We start from the raw sequence: 27,957 nt of genomic DNA, 5'->3' as shown, positions 1-27,957 counted from the left end.
AATCTGTGGCTCGACGCAGTTCGCAAACTGCGTTCGGGCCAATAGACCCGCTCCATTAATGTCTCCTAACATTTCAGCCTGGTAATCCTGCAGCAGCGACATTGTGTGAAGACATGCTTCAGCCTGACCAGTCGCTGAATAAGCCTTACCCACCAAAGCTGAAGTTACTGTAACTGGCTTGGTGGGTAATAATGTTGCTATGAGGGAAGATGCAGATTCAGGGGAGAGATAGCTCGCGAGCCCATTTCCCCATATCCGTGCTCTTTATATTGTGAAATAGAAGAGTAGTGTAATGATTGTGCACTGTACATTCTATATGACACAGGTTTCTTCCACAATCTCGACACCTCAGTGTGGAGATCGGGAAAAAACGGAAGTCTCAGGCGTTGAGATTGTGAACGAGAGGGCAGGAAGCGTTCGTCTAGTTTGCTTTTTAAACGAACGTCCTGCTTATCTGCCGGCCAATCGATGTAATCTTTCGACCGCTCTCGTTACAACCTCAACGAGCTCCTTAAAAGCATGAGACTGAGGTGGCGAATTCTCAGTATCACGAGCATAAACACTAACAACACCCAGTCCCTCGGAACTGGATAGCTGTAGTGTTGGTGCCTGTATCGGGGTGGAAGGAACCGCAGCGCGCGATTCCGAACCCTGATACGAGGCATTAGATCTGTCAGGTGAAGTCAGAGATAAGACAGAGCCCGTCACAAACCCCGCTGACAGATCCATTCGCGAACCCCAAGTCTGAAGTCTTCGCTGTGCCTCGGCAGCAGCGGGACCTGAGCTTTGGGGAACGCGAGCCTGGGCGTCCTCGTTAAAAAACGCCAGGCGGGATCGGAGTGTCCGCAAGGGAAGCACAATACAGTGCTCACAGTCAGCGTCCCCACCCGTTAAATAATGCGGGCAGGGGTGTACACACACTCTAAACTGCTGCTTGCTCGCCATAGTTTATAAATATATATATATATATATATATATATATATATAACAGACAACACCAAATAACAAGGACAATTTCACATAGAGTGCTTGTGAAGACACAGAAAGCTGTCGCGGCTGGGTTTGAACAGGCTTATATACTTCCTGGTTTCCGTCACACCATTGTACTGATTTTACATGTGCTTCAATACATCAACACGCAAAGCTTTCCCTTAGCGTCAATCGACGCAACGCGAGTTCCCTTGAAAGGGAACATTATAATTGTGTGTTTTGGACATGAATTTAAATGGTGACACGATTGTTTTTGTAATCAGGCTCTCAAAAATTATATAAAATTTGGATTTAGAATTATCGACCAATATATCGGTTATCGGCTTTCAAATATAAAGAATTATCGGTTATCGGTATCGACCTAAATGTTCATATCGGTGCATCCCTACTGTATATTGCCTGTTATTGTGCCGTGTTTCACTGCAGTTTCACATTGACTTCATTGCTGGAATCTTGTTGCATTGCGCCTGGTTTAAGACGCTGTGTAATACTTTCCTGCATCTTTAGTAACTTTCAGCTTTGTGGTTATGTCAGTCAACAAGGCAGATGCATATGAAGCTCAGTACATTCCAACAAATATAAAAAAATGAACATGACTTTTATTGTCCGGTGCACAGAAAACTTGACGCAGCTGTATTACATAATCTGGACCATTTCCCTGAGAACAATCCAACAATCTCTTGCCGTTACACCACAGATGTCTTCGTAAACTCATGTGAAGCAAAGCTGGAACAGATTACAATTCCACACATTAATGCACCAGATAACCAGCAGAATGACTCAAGCTACACATGTCAACAGGAGTATTAACTGTCTCTGCATTCCTTGAGGCTGAGATATTACTTTTTTTAATAAGCTGTTGGTTCACATTTGCCCACTGCTACACTTTCCTAAAGGAAACACTTTCTGTATTGCATAATTTTACCAAACAGTTATATTCTTTGGCATATATCTCAGATATGTGTGTGCTGTTTAAATTATACCTGCCACAATATTCACTCCTGGAAGCAGATTCTTTGATCATTGGCATTGGGATCTATTCCACAAACACTGAAGAGCCAGATGATGATGTTGATCTCGAAGCTGAAATCAAGCCCAATCAGGCTGATATATTTTGGTCTAAGCTACACTGTAAAATCTAACATTGTTCTTACTAACTATTGTTTAGTTAACTTTAATTAATCTCCGACAATGTGTTGAACTTAAAAAAATTTAAAAATCTGTACTGTTTGCATGCTATGTCTTCATTACTCAGAAAACCCTATTAAACAGTACTTGACTGGTTTGATTACCATTTTGCCAAAGCAAAAAAAAAAAAAAAAAAAGCAGGCGCGGCAAATGGTTTTTGAGGCGGGGCAATTCTTAATAGACTTTTCACTAATTTCTTCCACTTCTGCAGTCATCATTCTTCTTAGTTGCATACGCTCATTTTCCAGTCTTGTTTAATGTTATTGTCAATACAACTAAACATTTTGGGAGAACGTCACATAAGTTGACTTCATAAATTCATGTTGATTTCCTAAAATCAACCTAAAATTCCTCACCATTATTGTGATTAGTGTCCCTTTGGTTGGGCACTTGGAACTTCATTTATATCATTCTGATTCTCTTCCAATTGATGCAGTGATGCAACATGAAATCACAGTTACTTGATTTCAAAGGAAGAGAAGTAATAAATATTATATATACAGTATTTATACTTAAATTATTTCCATGTTCTTAATGAATGTATTTATGATGTATACTGAGTTTGGTCTTTTAATATCACTGTCTTAGTACAGTAAGCCACGTTAAGCGTTTTCTTATAATGGTTTTCTATGGGAAGAAAATGCTTAACGTGTAATTAAACGAGTTGCGTTCATATTTTGGACTCATCTTATTTTTTTATACATAGTATGGTTTATTAATATGATGTGTACTGAGTTTGGTCTTTCAATATCACTGTCTTAGTACAGTAAGCCACGTTAAGCGTTTTTCACGTTAAGCGTTTTAGAATGTCCCAGCAAAAATAGACTCGGATCTGGCCCATTATCTGTTCACCGATGATGACAGTGACGCATTTCAGCCGGCTTTTTATTTCTCATCTCCATAAATATATCTAGTAGTAAAGCTAATGCAAGGGCTAGAAATCAATGAATTCTTTGCTAATACTTCCTCGTCATCATGGAGAGCGCAGTTCGCACCGCTTTATCCTTTCCACGAGCGCGTGCTCTCCCGTGGCGTCTGTCGTTGCTATGCAACAATGAACTTAGGCGCGCCTGTAAAAACGAGCGCGCCGCGTCGCTATTATGAGCTAATATCCAAAATATTTCCATATGTGGCTCTTTCCTCCTTTCTTATCAACAAGTGTATTTACAGCTACCACATCAGCAGCACCGCCGGTGTTCTGACGATTCATGCTACCCATCGAGATGTGCTACTTACTGGTTATGGTCATGTGCAGACTCATTTTTCTTCTGCTTACCACGCCCATAAATCTATGCATCCTTGCTGTGGAGACTTGTAGGAAACTTTGACAGGTCAAAGATGAATATTTGATGATAATTTTTACTTTTAAAAATAAAAACAGTACAGTATACTGTACTCTTAACTTCGAATTTTATTATAATTGTATTTCATATAATAATGTCATTTTTACTTGTTATATCAAATGTGATAATTGCTAGTTCATTTAAAATATCAAAATATGCTCCCCATACACTTACCCTGATTTAAATTAAATAACGATGTCATAATATTGTGAGATTTACACAATTATGGAAACAATAGATAATGAATCAACATTCTCTGTGATCGATTCGCGCTTGGGTAGCATATTTTTGCAAAGGCAGCACAAATCGACAGACTCTGCTATCGATTCGCGCTACGGTAGCATTTTTCGACAAGGCAGCACAAATTGTCAGAACACCGGACTTGTGCTGACCGGACATTTTGAGCGTAACGTTATCCTATTGAACTTCAAATCAAATGACAACATCAAATTTTGATCAGTGGCCAAACCATTTTTGTTTTGGGGGTGGGGGGGGGGGGGGGTTCTTGACCACTAATTCAAGGACAATTAGGAAGAAAACAAATAAAAAGCTTTTATGTAACTCAAATATTAGATATTTTTTCCACAAATATGCCTATTTTATTTATTTTTTAACAATTATTCCATAATTTAATGAGGGCCCAGTTCTGGCCCCCCCCCCCCACTATCCTGGGCCCGAGACAACAGACCCGTTTGTCCCCCCCTGTCGGCGCGCCTGGGTCTAACACTTATAAGACATGCATCTAATTTTTGTGCATAACCTCCTATAAATATGATAATCCAAGGTGTCCTTTACCTGTTTTATAAAATGTAATTTCAGAGTTATTTTAATTAATGACAATGGTAAAGAATTCCATGATTTCATTGCCCTATAACAATACTGTGTTTCTAACCTGAATGCACACAGACTTGTGTCACTGTGGAGACCTAAATTGTGGAAACAAGCTTATAAAGTTAGTTTTTTTAATGTAAAAATGCAGAAAGATTGATTTAGGGGGAATTCACTTTCACGAAATAACCCTTAATAAAAATCCACTATCAAAAAAGTGAGAAAAAAAGTGACAAATAGACCTAATTTGAAAAATCAAGAGGAGCGAGGGAGCTTTTTTTCATTGCACTGATTTTAAGACAGTAGTGGACGAGGGAGAACTGCACCGGATTTACAGGATTAGTATTTTAAGAGGATAATTGGTCATCCAGTTACCTCAAGGTGACAGTGCACAAGGATGAACAGACCTGAATCATGCTTTAATTTAGACTAGACTTACATAACAGTCTATCAACGGGTCTATCCCCACACATTTACGAATATCCTGCAATATAGCCTAATATAATAATAATAATTGATTACCTGTAGTGTTTTCGGACTCTTGTACACGTGTGTTTGTGCCGCCTGATGGCGCTGTTACATCGCATTCAACAGCAGGAAGCAAGATATGAGAGATTAAGCAGAGTTGGGAAATTCGATTCATTTTAGCAAATCGGTTCGTTTGAATGATCTGACCAAATGAATCGATTCATTGTTCAGTTTGATTCATCACGCAATGGCGTTTACAATTCCCGAATGGCATTTTAAAATTTCCTTTTCGAAGTGAAAGTAATTAATTTCAAGCCTACGGCTTTTATTACTTTGTGTTTTTCATTAGCTTCAAAGAGTGAGTGAAATGTTGCAGTAGGCTATATGAAACATCACAGTTTCAAAAGTTATTAATGAAGGCTCCATATAAATGTGTGTGTTTTTTAATAAAACACACATTTTTGTTTAGTTTGGCTGTGGGAAAATGAGGAAGAGATAAGATTATTTACTGATACGAATCGACTTTTCAGACAAATTCTAATAATGACAATATACTTCTAATGAAATTTTTCGTATGAAATTAGAAAAGATTTATTTCTAGATTATTTTTATTTCTAGAATAAACGCGCAAAGTTCTCAGAAATGTAATATTTGTGTTTATGTTGGGTTCATACATCTTTGCAAAATGATACAATTTTCGGGGAATAAAACTACTTCTTTCCATTATGGCAATATGTTTTCTAGACTTTTAGTCTTGTACTAAGAGTTCCTTTTTTATATAATCGTAAATTACGAATTTTAGGCATAGATAAAATCCCATAATAGCTCACAACAATGAATCCCCTGAGACTCGAATAAACTACACACGTTTTGAGAATCGGTTCTATTGAATCAGTAAAAAGAACCGGTTTAAAAGAACAACACGTTCGCGAATCTCTGATCAGAAGAGGTGCGGCGCTTCAACTTCAAACAGTGTCAAACCAGAGTCAGTCTCTATCTCACACCTGAGAGAGGATTCGAGAGACCTGGACATTTCCATTTCTCCCACTGTTGAAACCTTTACTTTTGGTCTCTATTGAGGAAATTCAGGAAGTGTGACCGCAGAACTGACTTTTTTGGGCTCCGATTCTCAACATGGCTTCAACAACCTGCACCAGGTTCACGGATGAATATCAGCTGTACGAGGAACTGGGAAAGTAAGTTAATTATTGGTTAAGTTAAATTATTATTAATTTAAACCGCGTAAGATTAGTTAAATGCAGACTGCACTGACATCTGTTAGTTCTTACCTGATTCTGTACCTGTAGCCTACGTCTGCTTTCGTGACACTTTCACAGACACAAGCAAGTATTCTGCTGTTTTTTTTAGCAGAATCCCCCCAATTTAAACCCCAGTGTTTGTATGTTTCCTAAACAGAGTTTTGTTGATGTTGTGAAGCAGGAATATACAGTGTAACCTAACTAACCTGTTCGACACAAGGCTCTCGTTTGCTTTTAGAAAGTCTAATAATTTTCTAAAATAGCGCAATATTATTTTCTGAGTGAGGAACTTACAGGAGCGCCTTCAAAATGATGCATCCTGCTAAGAAAGAAAACGAAACAAATCTGAATTTATTTATTTATTATTTTATTTGTTGACTTCCAGAGGAGCATTTTCTGTGGTGAGAAGATGTATGAAAATCTCTTCTGGTCAGGAATACGCTGCCAAAATCATCAACACTAAAAAGCTTTCTGCCAGGGGTGAGTATCAGAAGATACATCACTGCATCTGTATATCTGTAGATACATCACTGCATATGTATAACAGAAGATATATCACTGCCTCTGTATAACAGAAGATATATCACTGCATCTGTATATCTGTAGATACATCACTGCATATGTATAACAGAAGATACATCACTGCATCTGTATAACAGAAGATATATCACTGCATATGTATATCTGAAGATATATCACTGCATCTGTATAATAGAAGATATATGATGAACTCTCACTGCATCTGTAGCTTTGACTCTGTGACACTAATGTACAGTAAATACACAGTATTGTTTCATTGAGGGTTGCGCTTTAACCACAGTTAGGTCATTGGTTTTGGTTGCATGTACAAAACCACAGCTTACTGTTCTTGGTCTTGTAGTGTTTATCAAATAGTTGCAAAAGCTATTAATATTGTTCATACTCAGGGTTGGGCTGAACAAACCATTAGCCTGAGGCGTTAAAGAGGTCATGAACTGCATTTTTGACATTTCTACACTGATTTTAGCCCTAAATGGACACGTATCTTTTAAGTCTTAAATGTAAACGGGTATGATTGGGTATAGGGGTGTAACAATGTATTGTGTCACAATATATCACAATACGAAAATGCAACAATATGTATTGTGTATAGTTCACCCAAAATAAAACTTACTGTGTGAGACAAAAAATCAAGTTTAGTGTCAGTACTACATTAAACTACTATATATAATGTTGATTATAATGTATAATAATGCAATGGGGGAATATTTGTGTGTCCTGATAATGCCAAATGTCTGATGTCACCAATAAAAAGTGACATTATTTTAAATATAATACAGTATAATATAATATTATTTAAATAGTTGCAAAGGCTATTAATGTTGTTCATACTCAGGGTTGAGTTGGACAAACCATTAACCTTAGGTATTAAAATAATTTTTTGACATTTCTACACTTATTTTAGCTCTAAATGGACAGGTCCCTTAAAGGACAAGTTCGGTATTTTACACGTAAAGCCCTGTTTTAAGATCGTTAAGTCTTAAATGTCAACCGGTATGTTTGGGAATTATCTTTGCATATGGAATAAGTAGTGCACAATTGTTACTAATCTTTACTATTATCTGCTGAGATGAACTAATCCTTAAAGTATTGATTGTAACATTATATTTAGATCTTCTGCCATTGCATTGATCAGATCTGGCCATTTCTGCTCTTTCACAGATGCTTTCATCATAACACAATGCAAATAAGAGATTGCGTGTGTGTGTGTGTGTGTGTGTGTAAACAGCATCATTGATTATAACAGGAGTTTCGGTGCTCAACTTGCTGTCAGTGATTGACTTGAGCTCCAGAGATTGCAAAGGGGACATTTTTTCATCGCTTTCTGAATGCTGTTTAATTACAATATAAATGACAGATGATTTCAGTGTGAAATTTACTGTTTAGCCACTGGCTCGATTTACTGATGCATAAACCATATCTGCAGCAAATAAAGCTTGACTGCTCACATCTAAAAGAGCACTGATCACAGATTAGGTCTTAAAATTATACTTACTGACATGTTAAGGCATAGAGTATAGCAGTGATGACATATTTTTGATTGTTCCAAAGCAGCTTTACAGTGATAATAGGAAATTAAAGTAACAGAGATTGTTTAGGCTTTACAGCAGATCTAGAATAAAGTTATTTTCCAGCTAAAGTTAGTTTTGATTGATTCACTTTTGGAACGATCATTAGTTATTAACTTAGGGGCCGATAACACGACACCGTATTTAACAGAAAACTCTTAAGTTCTCTCTACGCAAACTTTAAAAACTCAAATCTGTGAGAACGCTGATGGCGTGCACATGCGTATTAAGAGTTAATTCTATAGTTATGCGCGTTTGAATATATGTGCGCAGGCATGTAGTCCTTCCCTACAAAACCAACCCTACTCAACAAACTACTTGACTGACCTTAAAGGGGACCTATTATGCAAAATTCACTTTTGCATGGTGTTTGGACATAAATGTGTGATGGCAGTGTGTGTACACAACCACCCAGCAGTGATAAAAATCCACCCACTCCTTTTTTTTTAATCCACATAAATCATAAGCAGTGTTTCCCAACGACCTGTTTTCAGAATGCGGCTTTAGTGACGTCACTAAAGGCACAGGCCCCGCCCACGAGTGTTGACAGACACAGGCCCCACCCACGAGTGTTGACAGACACAGGCCCCGCCCACGAGTGTTGACAGACACAGGCCCCACCCACGAGTGTTGACAGACACAGGCCCCGCCCACGAGTGTTGACAGACACAGGCCCCGCCCACGAGTGTTGACAGACACAGGCCCCGCCCATGAGTGTTGACAGAAACAGGCCCCGCCCACGAGTGTTGACAGACACAGGCCCCGCCCATGAGTGTTGACAGACACAGGCCCCGCCCACGAGTGTTGACAGAAACAGGCCCCGCCCACTAGTGTTGACAGACACAGGCCCCGCCCACGAGTGTAGACAGACACAGGCCCCGCCCACGAGTGTTGACAGACACAAGCTCCGCCCACGAGTGTTGACAGACACAGGCCCCGCCCACGAGTGTTGACAGACACAGGCCCCGCCCACGAGTGTTGACAGACACAGGCCCCGCCCACGAGTGTTGACAGACACAGGCCCCGCCCACGAGTGTTGACAGACACTGCCGTTCTAACCTAGAACCGCCCTGATCGAGTTCACAGCGAGTTGAGAGTTGTACACATCCGCCATTGCTGAACTGACGAGAATGTCTCCCAAGTGTTGTCGGTGTTGTGTAGCTGGATGTATTAATCCACATAGCTCTGTTTATTTACTGGAGCGATAGGCCTAACGTTAATGATCATGGCAGTAATGAAAGTGACAGCGCGCACTTTATTACAGTTCAGGAGTTGTTTTACGGATATACAGTTTACCAGTTTATTAAGCACCCCCTGAAACAGTGTGTATAATATTTTTTTACTGTTAGTTGTAACGAGTGTTTTTTGTACTTCGCTGTGTATGTTGATAATAATTAAAGGGAGAGGGAGAGAGTTTATGGATAATACTTTAATGCGGACTTCTTATAACGTTAGCTGTGTTTATTCAGCTCTTACAGTGATTTTCTAGAGTGAAACTGACACTTCATCTTTTGTGTGATGTACAATAAACTTAATTGAACTCATCAGTATATTTTTACAACATTCTGACGCGGTCCGCTACAACAGGCTTGTACTAATAGTGGATAAAAGAAAGATGGAAAAACAAGTTATAACCATAATTAAACTAGACTATAGCTGTTCAGTCTCCGTACAGCATATATTATCTGGCTCTGTGGGCATTATTGTCCGACTCCGGGTCGAAATGAACACGGCTACTGAGAGTTTATGTTTTGATATTATCATTCCGTGAGATGAGAGCTTGTCCTGACACACGTCCTGCGAGCTCGTGAGGCTCCGCCCTCTGGGCCGACAGCAGCTGCTTATTTGCATCTAAAGGGATACACACTAAAACGTTGCGTTTTTCTGAGCCTCAAAAAGTGACAATTTAAACATGCTGTAGAAAATTATCTATTGGGTATTTTGAGATAAAACTTCACATACACACTCTGGGGACATCAGAGACTTATTTTACATCTTGTGAAAAGGAGCATACAAATTTATAATACAGAATTTTTTCTGTCCCCTTTAAAATTAATAATACAGAATTTTATCGCTTTGGCGTAGCCACGTGAACCGGAATAATCCCGACCACGATTATCAGTACAGAGGTAAAGGGAAGGAGGCCTTCGCAAGGGAGAGACTAGTGACACTTCAGGACTGCGTTGTCGTTGTGTCCAGGCGCAGGTCCTTCATCAGATCCGGATACGGCCTGGATCCGGCGGACTGTGGTAAACCTCGGGATAAACAGAGAGACTAATATTAACGTAGACGCCATCCTTCTTATGATGTACAAAGTACATCAGGATTTATGGGAAGTGTTCCCAGTTCCGGCTGACCTAATCTATGCAGCCTAACATTGAATTATAGAAGTCTATAGTGTGTTATGTGAATGCTAGGTCAAAGAGACGTTTTTTTAGTCTAGATTTGAACTGACAGACTGTGTCTGCTTCCCGGACAATGTTAGGAAGATTGTTCCAAAGTTTTGGTGCTAAATAGGAAAAGGATCTACCGCCAGCAGACGATTTAGATATTCTAGGTATTATCAACTGGCCATAATTTTGAGATCGCAATAGACGTGAAGGAGTATAATGGGTTAAGAGTTCGCTCAAGTACTGCAGAGCTAAACCATTTAGTGCTGTTTAATAGGAACCAATTTTGCAGTCTTGACAGAACCGGGCTAATATGGTCATACTTCCTGGTTCTGGTAAGAACTCTAGCGGCTGCGTTTTGAACCAGCTGTAGTTTGTTTATTAAGCGTGCAGGGCAACCACCCATTATAGCATTACAATAATCTAGCCTTGATGTCATGAACGCATGGACTTATTATTCTGCATTTGTCAATGAGAGCAAATGACGTCCCAGGTACACACACACACACACACACACACACACACACACACACACACACACACACACACACACACACACACACATACACACACACACACACACACACACACACACACACACACACACACACACACACACACACACACACACACACACACACACACACACACACACACACACTATTTTAAATATATCTAGTCAGTGAAAGAGTGCTAGAATATTCATCTAAAATATTTCAGTATTTTCTGCTTAAAAAAGGGTTTTGTCATTCCAAACCCGTAAGACCTTCGTTCATCTTCGGGACACAAATGAAGAATTTTGATGCAATCTTAACGTCATTGCTACTTTGAAGTCCCAGAAAATTAAAAGTTAAAAGTCCCTTGTAACTACAGTGGTTCAACCTTAATGTTATGAAGGGATGAGAATACTTTTTTGTGCAAATAACGACATTATTCAACACATGGACTATTTTAACGCTGTTTTACTACCTTTCTGGGACTTGAAAGTTGCAATGATGTTAAGATTTCATCAAAAATATCTTCATTTGTGTCCCGAAGATGAACGAAGGTCTTGCGGGTTTGGAACGACATGAGGGAAAGTAAATACTGACAGAATTTTCATTTTAGGGTGAACTATCCCTTTAATTTCAATGCTACTTTTGATAAGGATAAAGTTTGCCTACCGCTTAAAATAACCACTTGTAGTAGAATTGAAAGCAACCTTTAGAAGCTCGAACCGTCGCTATAGAGCAGAGCCTTGGCTCACCTGTGGCCCTTCATGGGTCGATCCGTCAATAGCAGAGTAGGCCAGCGGTGTTGTGTGGTGTGTGTGTGTGTGGTGTGTGGTGTGTGGTGTGTTGTGTCTGGTGTGCTGTGTGTTTCACATGAGCAGATGTTGGCTGAGTGCAAGCGTGGGACGCTCCGGTGTGCCTGACTCACACACACACACACACACTTGAGGAATCTAAAGAGGATCTAACAGGAAAGCTGAAGGTTGACCTGCAGAAGAAAGGCCTGGCGTGGGGTAGTTTTACACTATTTTTAAAACCAAAAAGGTGAACTGAAACTTGGACCTGAGAGTTATTATGACTCTGCTTTAAAGTATGTTCAATGTGCCATGAACTACGTGCAATATGAATGCAAAGATGACTGGGTTGTTTTTCCATTTATTTTGGGTCAACTGAAAGTGATCTAAGTTCGGCTCAAGTTTGAACAGCTTTAATGAGTTATTGTTTCCGTTGGCAGAATAACACAGGCAGAACATGACTTAAACCCTATTCACACTGGATCAGTATTATCTGGGGACCTCGTGTGGTTTAGAAATTACCCCCCAACATCTGAATGGCGCATTCGCACAGGATAAGCAAAGCCTGTGATTTTACTGAAAATTATGATGTCTATGGGCACGCTGCTATACATGTCAATCATCTCCATCTAATCATTCTTTTTGTTTTCACTCTTCGATGGTTTTCAGCTTTCTCTTTCTGCAAATTGTATAGTTGTGGTGTAGGTATAGCGATATGACCCAGCACCCAAAATACTATCAAAACACTCCAATGCAGACCATTCGCGCGGGACTGATATTACCACAGGACCTCAGAGAGAGAGAGAGAGAGAGAGAGAGAGAGAGACAGAGAGACAGAGAGAGAGAGACAGAGAGCGAGAGAGAGAGAGAGAGAGAGAGAGAGAGAGAGAGAGAGAGAGAGAGAGAGAGACAGAGAGAGAGAGAGAGAGAGAGAGTTTTTTTTTTTTTTTTTGAGATTTCAAAACTTCTTTATTTTCTCATAACAGAGTTCTCCATAACACAATAAACTCTATTTCCAAGACACAGGAAGAAAATAAAAAATAAATGAGCAGGGTGAATGAGAGAGAGAGAGAGAGAGAGAGAGAGAGAGAGAGAGAGAGAGAGACAGAGAGAGAGAGAGAGAGAGAGACAGAGAGAGAGAGAGGGAGAGTGTGAGAGAGAGAGAGAGGGAGAGTGTGAGAGAGAGAGAGAGAGAGAGTGTGTGTGAGAGAGAGAGAGAGAGAGAGAGAGAGAGAGACAGAGAGAGAGAAGCCCGCTGAAGGTCTCCTCAGGTTAGGGATTCCCTCTTCTTCTCCTCTGCATTTGTGCTCTAATTATTAAAGGATCTCTAGTTGGAAACCTCCCACCACAGGCAGCATTGGCATCCCAGACAGCAACATAGTGTCGGCCCAGATCTGGCCCACATCCGGTACACATGGATACCACACGGCCCGGATCATGGCCGAAACTATGTTGCTGTGATTCCAAAGCAATATAGGCTGTCCTCCTTTCTTTTCTTGTCACTGCACGGCAAGAAGCACATAAAGACTGATGCAGTGTTCAGTGTTAAGAGAAATCGCAGTGAGCTGCTTTTATTTCTTTAATCCTGCTTAGGCTTTGACAGGCTAAGTGCAAGTGTGTGTATCTGAGGTGGTTAAACGAGGGCGAAGGAGTGATTGCAGAGAACAGAGTTTGAATCTACACTATCATGTGTGTTTGTCTCAGCATCCAACCGTTCCCTTTCAGTCGATAACGTCGGACGTAGTCGACGCGACTGAAATGGGATCACGCTAGGGAGCCTGTCTTCTTCGAGTACTATTGAACGAGCCAATGTAATTGGCGTGCGTGATTCGCATCACACACTCCGCCCCCGCGGCGCGGGTATAAATACGGAAGTGGATGCACGCACTAGTTGCCTTTCGCTTCGGAGCCGATCGTTTGATGTCTCTGAGAGTGCTGTTGTCTACAACGAGCGAGTGTGTCGGTGTTCTTCAGGAAGACTCTCCCAGTGCTGGTGTTCTACAGCGCGAGTGCAGCGGTGATCGCGAGCTCTGAGCTCTCAACTGCTGTTTTAACAGCAACAAATTTCTAAATGTTTGTGTGTGTTGATGGCTGGTTAGAGGGCGGAAAAGTGAGTGCTTCACTGTTTCAGTTCTCTGTTCAGTGTTGCCGCGGTCATTCCCCTGTGTGCTCCGGCACTGGTGACGGTCCTATTTTCTGAAAGAGCAACACGGGTGCGTTTGCGTCTTTTTCAAGATGTCATTCCGCCCGTGCGTTTCTGGGTGCGGTCGTTCCCTGTCTCTCTCTGATGGTCACAACTGTTGTGTCACGTGTTTGGCTTACAGCACGCTGAGACAGCTTTTGTGGACAGCTCATGTTTTCACTGTGGGAACATGACTGTCGCAGTGTTGAGGGCGAGACTCGCCTTCGTTCGCGGAGAGCGAGTCCCCATTACCATGCCCCACCCTCGGGTGCTGTGTGGGATGGGTGACCGGAGGATAGTGTTGGATGTCCCGCCCGGTAACCATTCCCTGTGGGCTCCTCACTCCTCCCTTCCACTGCAACCACTGGAGCCTCCTGTGTTGTCTGCTGGTCCATCTGTAATGGGTGGGCCAGCGGTTTCACTCGGGGCTCCCCTGGAGGACAGGACGCCGATTGCAGCATCGGAGGGTGAGCTGACTTCTAGAGATGATGACTCGGCTGCATTGTCTCCCTCCGGGAGTTCAATGTTGCCCGAGCCGGATCCAGAATTATCAGCTATGCTGAAACGGGCCGCCGAGGCTGCCGGGCTCGAGTGGAACCTCCACCGTGTCCCGTTCAGTCTCGGTTGGAATCTGGAGTTTGGTATCTTGGGGCGGGCCGCGCTGGTTCTCAGCTCGCCGCCCCAGTGCCTTTCTTTCCCGAAAGGCATGGAGAGCTTGTCAGGTGGTGAACAGCATCTTTCTCTGCCAGAAACTGCCTGACTAGCTTTTCCCCCTCATTACCCTTGATGGAGGAACGGTGAAGGGTTGCGAGGTGTCCCTCCATTGGAGCGGTCTGTCGACACAGGTGCACCTGTGTCCAGCGGCCGCTGCCTTTTGGGGGGATCGTCGTCTCCCCCCTAAGGCCTGTGAGTTTCGTGTGCTCCGACGGGCAGAGCTTACAAAGCCTATGGGCAAGCCCCTTCCTCTTGCGTGCCATGGCGTTGCTGCAGGCTAGGGCACCCATGGCATGCACGAGGGTAATCCAGACCGTGCGCTCATAGGTGAGCACCGCACTGCATCCGACCTCACCCTCCGGGGTACGGGTGTCGTAGCGTGCGTGATCGGTCTGGCGATGTCCACCTTGGTGGTCCAGTAGCGCCTTCGTTGGCTCAGCCTGGTTGGTATGGCGGATGCGGACAAGGTTCGGTTCCTGGTCTCCCCAATTTCCCAGGTTGGGCTGGTCGGCGACGCGGTGGAGAACTGCATCAAACAGTGCTCTGCCGCTCAAGCGCAGACGGAGGTCATCCGGCACATCCTGCCCCGGTGGCCAGCTGCTGCCTCCACCCGCCGCCGGTGGCAGCTCCTCCGCCTGCTCGTCGCCGTGGGCGTTCTCCGGCCGCCGCTCCTGCTGGCCCTCCGCAGCAGCCTCCACCCAGGCCTCAGCATGGAGCCGGCCGCAGTAGAGACGCCCAGCCCGCTCCAGGCGCTGCCAAGCCAGGTGGCAAGCGACAGCGAAAGCATTCCGGAGCGGGCCGCCCAGGAATGGATGAGATGCTCTTGGAGTGGCACGATCACTCCCTCCCCCCGGGTGAGGGCCGGGTGGAGCCTTTGTTTGTGTGTGTGTCTGTTCCGCCGCTGGCTCCCTAAAAAAAAAAAAAAAAAAGCGGAGCAAGCGGTACCCACACTTCAAAGAGAGAGCAATTTCATCTGTTCCTGGGTCCCAAGAGGGCCAGTCTGGCGGGTGTGACCCTGTATAGCCTTACACCCCTCAGCTCCCCCTTGGTCGCCAGCAGGCAGCTTGGTGCGTTCGAGGACCCGGTCATCCGCCTTCTCACGCGCCCCCTGCCGCTTGTGGAGACAGGTAAGTGTTGCACAGCACACAAACACCACTCTCTCTACTTTGCTGCCCCACCTCAGGCTCGGCTACCCCGCTCAAGTCAGTGATAGTCATCACATTAGGTGTTGAGCAGACGTGCTCCTGAAAATTCAGTGATATTCATCACACCGAGTGTTGAGCAGTGCTCCTGACTTGTGCGTGCTTATCTTATCCTGCTGGCGAAGGATTTGATATAGCCGCTCCTCCAGCCGGTACGAAGACCAGTTGTAAACTCGTTCTTCGTGCTACTAGGGGGTGGGTCGTGACCATCTTGGCCCAAGATTGGTCTGCAGCTTTGACCTGAAAGACAGGTGCTTCAGATCTCTACCTCCCGCACCGCAGGCCATCCTGTGTGTTGCGTCTAAGGGTGGAGTATCAGTACAGTGTCCTTCCCCTCGAGTGCTCCAGAGCCCGTTGGGTCTTCAGGTCAACTGGAAGAGAGTAATCTCGCCCACGGGCTGAGTATCTCTTTTCTAGTTTTGGAGAGGTACTCGGTCCAACATGTCTCTCCAATGAGAATGTGTTCAGCTGGTGTTGAAGTGAGAAAGGGTCCCACTGAAAGAACTTTCAGAGGCTCCTGGGGTATATGGTAGTCGCAGCCTTTGGCTCCCTCCATATGTGACCGCTTCAGCGCTAGCTTCACGATCGAGTCCCGAGGTGACCGTGGCAGAGCAGCTCACCCTGTGTGACTATAGTTCATCCCGGTCTGCTGCCAAACCCTCTTCAACAGAGGGGCCATGTACAAAGGGCGTGTTTTAACGGGGGCCTGGGCGACCCCCGACTACACGGGCATTCGTGCCTCGAGTTGTTAGACATTGCGACCGTTGCGCAAGCTTCCCCTGCATGTCACAAACTCACCCGTCACCTCCTCCTTGGAGTCAGACGCTTCTGAGGGCGCCTTGTTCCACTCCTCCCGCTTACTCAATCGTGCCGCCATCGAGCCTCACGACAGTTATAGCCAGGGCAAGTGGAGACTCCATCCCCTGGGTCCGGCTGGGTCATGACCATTCCGGGGTCGCTCAGTTGCCCCCCCCGGTTTTATTTTTCCGCCAGTGTTTGGGTAAACCGAGCGGACTACCCTTGGACAAACACTGGGACTCAGCTGCCCCAGGGGCCCGGCAAAATGCGTTTAACCCCAGTGAGCCTTCTAAAAGTGACTGCGACTCAGGGTCGCCTGGCGCCTGCAAGTCAGTGAAATCATCACTCTTCATGTTGAGCAGAATTGCTCCTGAAACTCAGTGAAGTTCATCGCACTCAGGTGTTGAGCAGCAATGCTCCTGTAGCTCAGTGAGTCCATCACAGGTAGCTCAGTGAATTCATCACACGCAGTGCTGAGCAGAAATGCTCCTGGTGCTCAGTGAAGTTCCTCGCACTCAAGTGTTGAGCAGAAATGCTCCTGAAGCTCAGTGAGTTTATCACACTCAGGTGTTGAGCAGTAATGCTCCTGAAGCTCAGTGAACTTGTCACACTCAAGTGCTGAGCAGAAATGCTCCTGTCGTTCAGTGAAATTCTTCGCACTCAAGTGTTGAGCAGAAATGCTCCTGAAACTCAGTGAGTTTATCACACTCAGGTGTTGAGCAGGAATGCTTCTGAAGTTCAGTGAACTTGTCACACTCAAGTGCTGAGCAGAAATGCTCCTGTCGCTCAGTGAGGTTCTTCGTACTCAAGTGTTGAGCAGAAATGCTCCTGAAGCTCGGTGAGTTTATCACACTCAGGTGTTGAGCAGGAATGCTCCTGAAGCTCAGTGAACTTGTCACACCCAAGTGCTGAGCAGAAAATGCTCCTGAAGCCCAGTGATCTTCACATGTTGTGTTGAGCAATGCTCCTGTCTTTTGCGCCCGTCGCTTGCACCTACGTGCCAAGTCAGGAGAGGAACAGGTCTTCATAGTTGCCCCTTATTGGCCCAACTAGACCTGGTTCCCTTCAACAGCCTTCCTGACTTCCCCTGAACTCTTTCGGGGACGGGGCACGATGGCACACGCGTTCTTCCCCCGGAGATTCCGGGTGGTCTTACATCTGAACGCGGAGGTTCAGGTGGCTATCACAAGAACATGTGATAGATACCATCACTTCTGCGAGCACCCCCTAGAATTGGGTAGCGTGCTTACGCCTTTAGAAGTGGAACCTAGTCGTTGAGTGCGTCTTCTCTCCAGAGGAGATCCTGAAAGCTTTCGATCACTTCAGTGCTCTCTTTCCTGCAAAATGGGTTGCAGTAGGCTGTTTTCCTAAATCACCCTCAAAATGATGTTGCCTCGGTGTTTAAACGACGCTCATCGTGTTGCAGAAGTATGCAGAAGCACGTTCTGATCGTCAGGTTCCTGAGGAGCAAGGTCTTGTAAATCCTTGTGTCCCTCTTTATCCTCTTGGGCCTTGTCCCTGGTGCGACTGCACTGCAGAGACCGCCCCTTAGCCACTGCAGGCAGTGAGTTAAAAATTCTGTTATATCAGTTCTCCTGCTCGCGTGGTCTCTACTAGAGGGTAGGGACTTGCTCGCTTTCGGTCAACGTATTGTGCCTGGAGTCTGGGCCGGCTAACTCTCACAAGCTGAGACCCCGGCTCGGATGGTGCCCAAGGTTCCTACCTCTCCCGTAATAGGAGCAGGTGGTGAGCCTGCAAGCGCTGCCCTGGAGGAGGCAGATCCAGCCCTGGCTTCTCTGTCCGTTCGCTTGGACGTGTACAGAATGCAAGTCATAGACCTCAGACCAGCTCTTCAAATATCTGTTGGAATTCAGCAGATAGGGAAGGCTGTTTCCATGCAAAGTTGCACTTAGTGCTTGCCTTCATTTCGGCAAAGATCCGAGATGCAACATGTCCACTTAGGTGTTGAGCTCCTCTATGATGAGTGTAAAGTGCTCCGCCTGGGCGTTGACGATATACTTTGCTAAACAGATTCTAGAGTTGGGGGCTGGACGACACCTGGTTGAACCGCTGCTTCCCGTGGGCTCCCTTCTCATGAAGCCAGTTTCACCGTGAGCCCGGTTCAAGTGTCGGCTTGCTGCGCCATTCGCCTCCTATGGACTGGATACCTTCGCCTTTCTACTCCAGTTGAGTTCCCTTAAAATTGAACCCTGTTGAGTTCCTCCACACCCCTCCGACGTCGGACGTGCGGAACGTCTGGTGTTAGGCCTACCACTCGTAAGCAGTGTGGAACCTGTGTTAGGCTGGGTCCATATGTTGCGGTCCCTTCGGTGACCCCATATGTGTATTCTTCCACGATACGGCTCCCTGCGGTGAGCCCGTGTCTTCCCTCGGCAGAGTCTCTCTGCCATCACTGTCCGGTGTGTCTCCCCCCGTCTTAGGCTGGAGCCACCCCAGTGACATTCCATATGTTAGACTGCCCGGTTTCCGCCCAGTTCATATGTGTATTCTCCACGTTACCTCCCTCGGGTTGGATGTGGCTTCCGCAGCGTCCCTTCCTTCCAACGTACGGGGAACGCTTTCCCAGTGGTCCTGTAGGAACAGCAGTGACTTCCCTGGCCTAAGCCCTGTCCTTCCCCGCCTTAAGTTTGCGGGGGCATCAGGAGGCTTTGGTTTAGGCACTGGAAGGTGGCAGCGTTAGTGGCGTGTTCAATGGTTGATCCCATTTCAGTCGCGTCGACTACGTCCGACGTTATCGACTGAAAGGGAACGTCCTGGTTGCGTATGCCAACCACCGTTCCCTGAAGGAGGGAACGGAGGACGTAGTCCCCTTGCCACTACCGCTGGACCACCGCTGACCCCGGGTTACTCTCGGCTCCTCAGCGAAAAGCAACTAGTGCGTGCATCCACTTCCGTATTTATACCCGCGCCGCGGGGGCGGAGTGTGTGATGCGAATCACGCACGCCAATTACATTGGCTCGTTCAATAGTACTCGAAGAAGACAGGCTCCCCAGCGTGATCCCATTTCAGTCGTGTCGACTACGTCCTCCGTTCCCTCCTTCAGGGAACGGTGGGTTGCATACGCAACCAGGACGTTATTAAGAATCTAAAATGATTTCAGCAAATGAAAACCATCAGCAATGAGTGGAATATGATGTAGATGAAATGTTTGATGAAGACAATCCAGAATTCAGGTGTTATAGTTGTATATTTAGTTTAGTTTAGTACTATTTTAGTAATTTTTTTATGCTGCACAGTAGCGGTGTAACGATGCCCTCATATCATGATACGATAAATATCACAATACTGAACTCACAGTACGATATTATTGCGAAGACATATGATAAAAGCATATGAATGAAACATATGAACATATGAAAATCAATTAAAAAAATTGTACTTTTAATTCAAATGCTAAATTTCATTTACATTGTGTGTGTAAATGAATAGTCTTGGACTTGGTGCTGCAACCCAAAGCACAGGACAATAGAGAAACCAGAATAACAATATTCATGATTCTGAAGCTGAAAATACAGAATTATTTAAGATGAATATGATTGCACTTTCACTGACTAGAAATGTGTAAAATAATGTCGGCCACTTTATACTGGTTACATCAGACATTTGGAATTATTTTTTACAAATATTACCCCATTGCATTATTATTATTCATTATATTCAATATCATATATAGTAGTTTAATGTAATACTGACACTAAAACTCTGTAAACCTTTTATTTTGGGTAATTTCTATTAATAGTAATCTTCTATCTATATATTCTGACACCCCTAGTGCACAGGCATGGTCATTTCTAATTTAATTTATGATGTTGTTTCTGTCATGATTAACAGGTTCAGTATTTGTGTGGGTGAAAGTTCTCTGAGGTCGTTGACCTGATCCATAGTACAGAGTCCACTGACAAGGTTGTAGTTTCATTTAATGGGATCTTTAATAGGTCATGTTGGGAAAGCAGTGTAAACCTGAGAGAGAACCATGTTATAGAAACGTCCAAGACAGCAAGGTTCAAAATAAGTTGATTCTACAGGAGATCCCAAAACTTTTGTAAAGAGAATAATCACAATAAACGAGAGCGACCAAAAAAGAATTGGTCAGGAAAAATCTCTCTCAACGAACAACGTTGTCACACCTACGTGGACTCTGCTTGTGTTTGGCACCATTCCCGCATTAGTTGTCATGGTGATTCATTTGATCTCATCATTACGTTCAAATTCTCGTTATTTCTACTACTTAAGTTCAGTTCTGTTTGAGTTTCACTGTCGGGTCTCATCCGTGTGTACGTTGTGTTGGACTGCTTATCTGACTTGGAATTTGCCTTCTGGATTATTAAAGCCTGTTATACTCAGAAGAGTGTGTGGGCGGAGTCTCTCTGCAAACGCACTACACTCACAACCAAATCAATCATAAATCACAGCCAATCAGAAGAGCGTGTGGGCGGAGTCTCTCTGCAAACGCACTGCACTCACAACCAAATCAATCATAAATCACAGCCAATCAGAAGTGTGTGTGGGCGGAGTCTCTCTGCAAACGCACTGCACTCACAACCAAATCAATCATAAATCACAGCCAATCAGAAGAGTATGTGGGCAGAGTCTCTCTGCAAACGCACTGCACTCACAACCAAATCAATCATAAATCACAGCCAATCACAAGACTGTGTGGGCGGAGTCTCTCTGCAAACGCACTACACTCACAACCAAATCAATCATAAATCACAGCCAATCAGAAGAGTGTGTGGGCGGAGTCTCTCTGCAAACGCACTGCACTCACAACCAAATCAATCATAAATCACAGCCAATCACAAGAGTGTGTGGGCGGAGTCTCTCTGCAAACGCACTGCACTCACAACCAAATCAATCATAAATCACAGCCAATCAGAAGAGTGTGTGGGCGGAGTCTCTCTGCAAACGCACTGCACTCACAACCAAATCAATCATAAATCACAGCCAATCAGAAGAGTGTATGGGCAGAGTCTCTCTGCTAACGCACTGCACTCACAACCAAATCAATCATAAATCACAGCCAATCAGAAGAGTGTGTGGGCGGAGTCTCTCTGCAAACGCACTACACTCACAACCAAATCAATCATAAATCACAGCCATTTAGAAGTGTGTGGGCGGAGTCTCTTTGCAAACACACTGCACTCACAACCAAATCAATCATAAATCACAGCCAATCACAAGAGTGTATGGGCAGAATCTCTCTGCAAACGCACTGCACTCGCAACCAAATCAATCATGAATCACAGCCAATCACAAGAGTGTATGGGCAGAATCTCTCTGCAAACGCACTGCACTCGCAACCAAATCAATCATGAATCACAGCCAATCAGAAGAGTGTATGGGCAGAGTCTCTCTGCAAACGCACTGCACTCACAATCAAATCAATCATAAATCACAGCCAATCAGAAGAGTGTGTGGGCGGAGTCTCTCTGCAAACGCACTGCACTCGCAACCAAATCAATCATAAATCACAGCCAATCACAAGAGTGTGTGGCCGGAGTCTCTCTGCAAACGCACTGCACTCACAACCAAATCAATCATAAATCACAGCCAATCAGAAGAGTGTGTGGGCGGAGTCTCTCTGCAAACGCACTGCACTCACAACCAAATCAATCATAAATCACAGCCAATCAGAAGAGTGTATGGGCAGAGTCTCTCTGCTAACGCACTGCACTCACAACCAAATCAATCATAAATCACAGCCAATCAGAAGAGCGTGTGGGCGGAGTCTCTCTGCAAACGCACTGCACTCACAATCAAATCAATCATAAATCACAGCCAATCAGAAGAGCGTGTGGGTGGAGTCTCTCTGCAAACGCACTGCACTCACAATCAAATCAATCATAAATCACAGCCAATCATAAGAGTGTATGGGCGGAGTCTCTCTGCAAACGCACTGCACTCACAATCAAATCAATCATAAATCACAGCCAATCATAAGAGTGTATGGGCAGAGTCTCTCTGCTAACGCACTGCACTCACAACCAAATCAATCATAAATCACAGCCAATCAGAAGAGCGTGTGGGCGGAGTCTCTCTGCAAACGCACTGCACTCACAACCAAATCAATCATAAATCACAGCCAATCAGAAGAGCGTGTGGGCGGAGTCTCTCTGCAAACGCACTGCACTCACAATCAAATCAATCATAAATCACAGCCAATCAGAAGAGTGTATGGGCTGAGTCTCTCTGCAAATGCACTGCACTCACAATCAAATCAATCATAAATCACAGCCAATCAGAAGAGCGTGTGGGCGGAGTCTCTCTGCAAACGCACTGCACTCACAATCAAATCAATCATAAATCACAGCCAATCAGAAGAGCGTATAGGCAGAGTCTCACTGCAAACGCACTGCACTCACAATCAAATCAATCATAAATCACAGCCAATCAGAAGAGTGTATAGGCAGAGTCTCACTGCAAACGCACTGCACTCACAATCAAATCAATCATAAATCACAGCCAATCAGAAGAGTGTGTGGGCGGAGTCTCTCTGCAAACGCACTGCACTCGCAACCAAATCAATCATAAATCACAGCCAATCACAAGAGTGTGTGGCCGGAGTCTCTCTGCAAACGCACTGCACTCACAATCAAATCAATCATAAATCACAGCCAATCAGAAGAGTGTATAGGCAGAGTCTCACTGCAAACGCACTGCACTCACAATCAAATCAATCATAAATCACAGCCAATCAGAAGAGTGTGTGGGCGGAGTCTCTCTGCAAACGCACTGCACTCGCAACCAAATCAATCATAAATCACAGCCAATCAGAAGAGCGTGTGGGCGGAGTCTCTCTGCAAACGCACTGCACTCACAACTAAATCAATCATAAATCACAGCCAATCAGAAGAGCGTGTGGGCGGAGTCTCTCTGCAAACGCACTGCACTCACAACTAAATCAATCATAAATCACAGCCAATCAGAAGAGTGTATAGGCAGAGTCTCACTGCAAACGCACTGCACTCACAATCAAATCAATCATAAATCACAGCCAATCAGAAGAGTGTGTGGGCGGAGTCTCTCTGCAAACGCACTGCACTCGCAACCAAATCAATCATAAATCACAGCCAATCACAAGAGTGTGTGGCCGGAGTCTCTCTGCAAACACACTCCACTCACAACCAAATCAATCATAAATCACAGCCAATCAGAAGAGTGTATAGGCAGAGTCTCACTGCAAACGCACTGCACTCACAATCAAATCAATCATAAATCACAGCCAATCAGAAGAGTGTGTGGGCGGAGTCTCTCTGCAAACGCACTGCACTCGCAACCAAATCAATCATAAATCACAGCCAATCACAAGAGTGTGTGGCCGGAGTCTCTCTGCAAACGCACTGCACTCACAACTAAATCAATCATAAATCACAGCCAATCAGAAGAGCGTGTGGGCGGAGTCTCTCTGCAAACGCACTGCACTCACAACTAAATCAATCATAAATCACAGCCAATCAGAAGAGTGTGTGGGCGGAGTCTCTCTGCAAACGCACTGCACTCACAATCAAATCAATCATAAATCACAGCCAATCAGAAGAGCGTGTGGGCGGAGTCTCTCTGCAAACGCACTGCACTCACAATCAAATCTATCATAAATCACAGCCAATCACGAGAGTGTGTGGGCGGAGTCTCTCTGCAAACGCACTGCACTCACAATCAAATCAATCATAATTCACAGCCAATCAGAAGAGTGTATGGGCGGAGTCTCTCTGCAAACGCACTGCACTCGCAACCAAATCAATCATGAAACACAGCCATTTAGAAGTGTGTGGGCGGAGTCTCTCTGCAAACGCACTACACTCACAATCAAATCAATCATAAATCACAGCCAATCAGAAGAGTGTATGGGCGGAGTCTCTCTGCAAACGCACTGCACTCGCAACCAAATCAATCATAAATCACAGCCAATCACAAGAGTGTGTGGCCGGAGTCTCTCTGCAAACGCACTGCACTCACAATCAAATCAATCATAATTCACAGCCAATCAGAAGAGCGTGTGGGCGGAGTCTCTCTGCAAACGCACTGCACTCACAATCAAATCAATCATAAATCACAGCCAATCAGAAGAACGTGTGGGCGGAGTCTCTCTGCAAACGCACTGCACTCACAATCAAATCAATCATAAATCACAGCCAATCAGAAGAGTGTGTGGGCGGAGTCTCTCTGCAAACGCACTGCACTCAATCAAATCAATCATAAATTACAGCCAATCAGAAGAGTGTGTGGGCGGAGTCTCTCTGCAAACGCACTGCACTCACAACCAAATCAATCATAAATCACAGCCAATCAGAAGAGTGTGTGGGCGGAGTCTCTCTGCAAACGCACTGCACTCAATCAAATCAATCATAAATCACAGCCAATCAGAAGAGTGTGTGGGCGGAGTCCCTCTGCAAACGCACTGCACTCACAACCAAATCAATCATAAATCACAGCCAATCAGAAGAGCGTGTGGGTTTCCAGTTTAGAGAGATGGAAAGTCTGCGTCTGGTTGCCTCTGATTTTGGCCCTTTATTTTGAACATGAAGACTGATGCATTCTCCAGATGGATTGCACAGGTGGTCTGTTTTAGATTTATATTATAACCACACAAGAAAATCAGAAAAGTGCCATTGAAATCTTATTCAAAACTCTTAAATAGCTGGTGAAAATGTGTCATGCACTCAAACTAAAGAAGATGATGAATGGATGGAATGATTACTCAGGTCTCGGGAATTAAGTTCAGTTCAGAACCAATTAAGTTAACAATGTCCTGGAAGCATAAACGTTAGAAAAGACCCAGTTCGGTTAATGTTCACACGGTCCCTGAAACAGATGGACATGTTTTGTCACTATTTGTTTGCTATATTCCAGTAAAGATGAATGGGTTTTCTTTGGGTAAATCACCCACTGCACACAAAAATACACAGGGACGTATCGCATAGAACCTATAAACACATTTTACATTACACATGTATAAGATCCTTTATTGATAATAATGATTCTTTTGCTACAGAAAAAATATATAATTTCTACATGAAAAAGTTAGTTCAGGCAAGAATAATTATAAAAAGGAAATCCTGTATTTGTACTCAATTCAAGCATGTAGAAGTTAAAGTGCAAATATCAACGATATAAAATTAAGTAAAACCTACTCAAGTTTTCTAATACTGGTTTTCCCATCATGCTCTGAGGCATGCATAATTAGTAATATTGTATTATTTACTTTGATGTTTCTAAGTAAAGCTTACACTTTAAAAGTGTGGTTAAATTCAGTTTTATATTGTTTGAGTAAAACGTTAATTTTGTTAAATTTACTTAACTTAGTTAAGTAGATGTGACTTAATAAACTCTATTTGTGAGATTAAATAATTGAAATATAATTAAGTAATATTTACTTAATTACTTCAAATTAAATGTTAAGTGTCAATTAAACATCAAATGAATGTTAAGTTCAATAGTAAGTAGGTTTTACTTGATAATAACAGGTCAGTTGTGCAGAGCAGTACATTTGACTTAAAATATGTTAGTGCAAATCGTTACAAAGATTTTATCAAGTAAATCCTACAAGTTTCAGTGTTTCAAACTTTGCTCATGTAGCAGATTTTTCCTCCCCAACTGAATTAAATATTAATCCTTCTCCTTATTCTCATGATACAGTAATTTGTTAGCAGGTGTGTGACAAATGCAACACAAAACCACTTTTATATTGAAATGGATCTGAAAATATGTGAGGATCTCCACCTCATGCACTCGTACACACACACACACCTTACGTAACCGCGATTAGCTCACCAGAGAGAAAACTACCGCTTAGGCTACACGTACATAGAGCGCACATAAAGACAAAAACGAATAGTGTTTTTTTGGCGAACCTTCTATTCTCCAATGAAGTCATGCCTGACATACTACAATTGCAGCAAACAAATGTTTGCATTGGTTATATTTCTCCAAAGGCTTTCCAGCAGCACGGCTAGTCTAAAAATAAACTGGTCTCACTATATCCAAACAGTGTTTTTCTCTGCCGTTTCTTCCCACACGGTTTCAGTGTCAAGCATTGGTTAACTTCTCTTCATGTCTGTTTATATCCGAGACGGTGACTTCCTCAGGAGCCTCGCCAATAGTTCAGTGGAAACATCAGTGTTATGTAATGCAACCCAATACTCTCCATTCACAAATCCTTTTGTATGTTTAGCACTAACCTTGTAGTTGATGCATTTATTTTTCTCTGTTGATAGATTCGATTTTAGCTTGAATTGTTACAGTGTTGCAGGTGCTTTCACACATGCTGTATTTTCTGGGGAATTGTGAGCGTTTAGAGATCATGAACAGAACCTGCAGAAAAATATTGCTAAATCATCTGGCAGTTTTTCTGCAGATGATATGACACGTGTGTGTACAGCGAGGGCTAGTTCACACAGTTTTCTGCCGCTTTTTATTGGTTTTTTGATGTAAACGTTGCAGACAATTGTCTTAGTGATTTGTCAGTATCTCGTAGATAAGCTGTAATGTTGCATAAAACATGTGCGTATAGAGCAGGCGCTAAATATCACTAGGAAAAATGGAAGCACATCGATGAATTTATTCGGTAAATATGTTTACATTATAGCATCTTGGCATTTCCATCCAGCAGTTTTCTTTATGCATTGAAATAGGTGTATGGAAACATGGCTTATGTCGTTTATGCACATTTTACCCGTCATACAATGCCGTCCAAACACTGGCTCTACACTTCAGCTGTTACATAAGTAGATGATAGGCAGTACATTACGTGTTAAGAGAGTCACAGATGAAGAACGCAGAGGTTCCTCTGGTGATTGCTCCTGTCTGCATGTCTCCTAATGTTAAGAGAGATAGAAGAGCAAATGAAGACAAGATAACGAGTGCACTTTTTAAAGGCCTTAATAATGAGGACGATTTACAAGCTGTTCTTGTACTGTCATTCTTTCCTGACAGAAGAACAAACTTATAACCATAACAGAGTCCGTGAGGTATTAGACAGCTTTGGGTTTTATTTTAATCAGTTTTTCAGAGGCAATCGGATGCGTTTTTATTGGTCTAGACTCTAGAGACCTGTTATCAGTAATGACATCTCTCACTGATGAGTGATTTGTGAGTGGTACGATCAACAGATGTGTTTATGAGTTATAGACATTATCTAACACTCAGAAAAAGGCTTTAGGAGACGAAAGAACTTAAAGCAT

The 27,957-nt window shown here is 43.7% G+C and overlaps 1 protein-coding gene across 18 annotated transcripts in view; it reads left to right on the top strand.

The window, feature by feature from the left end:
* The first annotated feature begins 5,741 nt into the window (after positions 1-5,741).
* camk2d1 (calcium/calmodulin-dependent protein kinase (CaM kinase) II delta 1) overlaps positions 5,742-27,957 on the top strand; it is a 105,962-nt gene continuing 83,746 nt past the window's right edge. For 8 of the 18 annotated variants that reach the window (XR_013194594.1, XR_013194595.1, XR_013194596.1 and 5 more), the window contains exons 1-2: positions 5,747-6,013; positions 6,462-6,556. Coding sequence is in view for 11 of the 18 variants with exons in the window: in XM_077201546.1 (XP_077057661.1) it covers positions 5,952-6,013; positions 6,462-6,556 (157 nt within the window). In the remaining 7 variants the exon portion in view is untranslated. Of the gene's footprint in view, positions 6,014-6,461; positions 6,557-27,957 lie in introns of all 18 variants that reach the window. The other 10 variants (XR_013194597.1, XR_013194598.1, XM_077201549.1 and 7 more) reach the window with 5 other exon arrangements.

The sequence above is a fragment of the Siphateles boraxobius genome, unplaced genomic scaffold (genome assembly GCF_051911475.1).
Source record: "Siphateles boraxobius isolate OS27281-9 unplaced genomic scaffold, OSU_SipBor_1 48, whole genome shotgun sequence".
NCBI classification, from domain to species: domain Eukaryota; kingdom Metazoa; phylum Chordata; class Actinopteri; order Cypriniformes; family Leuciscidae; genus Siphateles; species Siphateles boraxobius.
The sequence above is the reverse complement of the archived record's forward strand: the minus strand, read 5'-3'. Positions and strand labels throughout refer to the sequence as shown.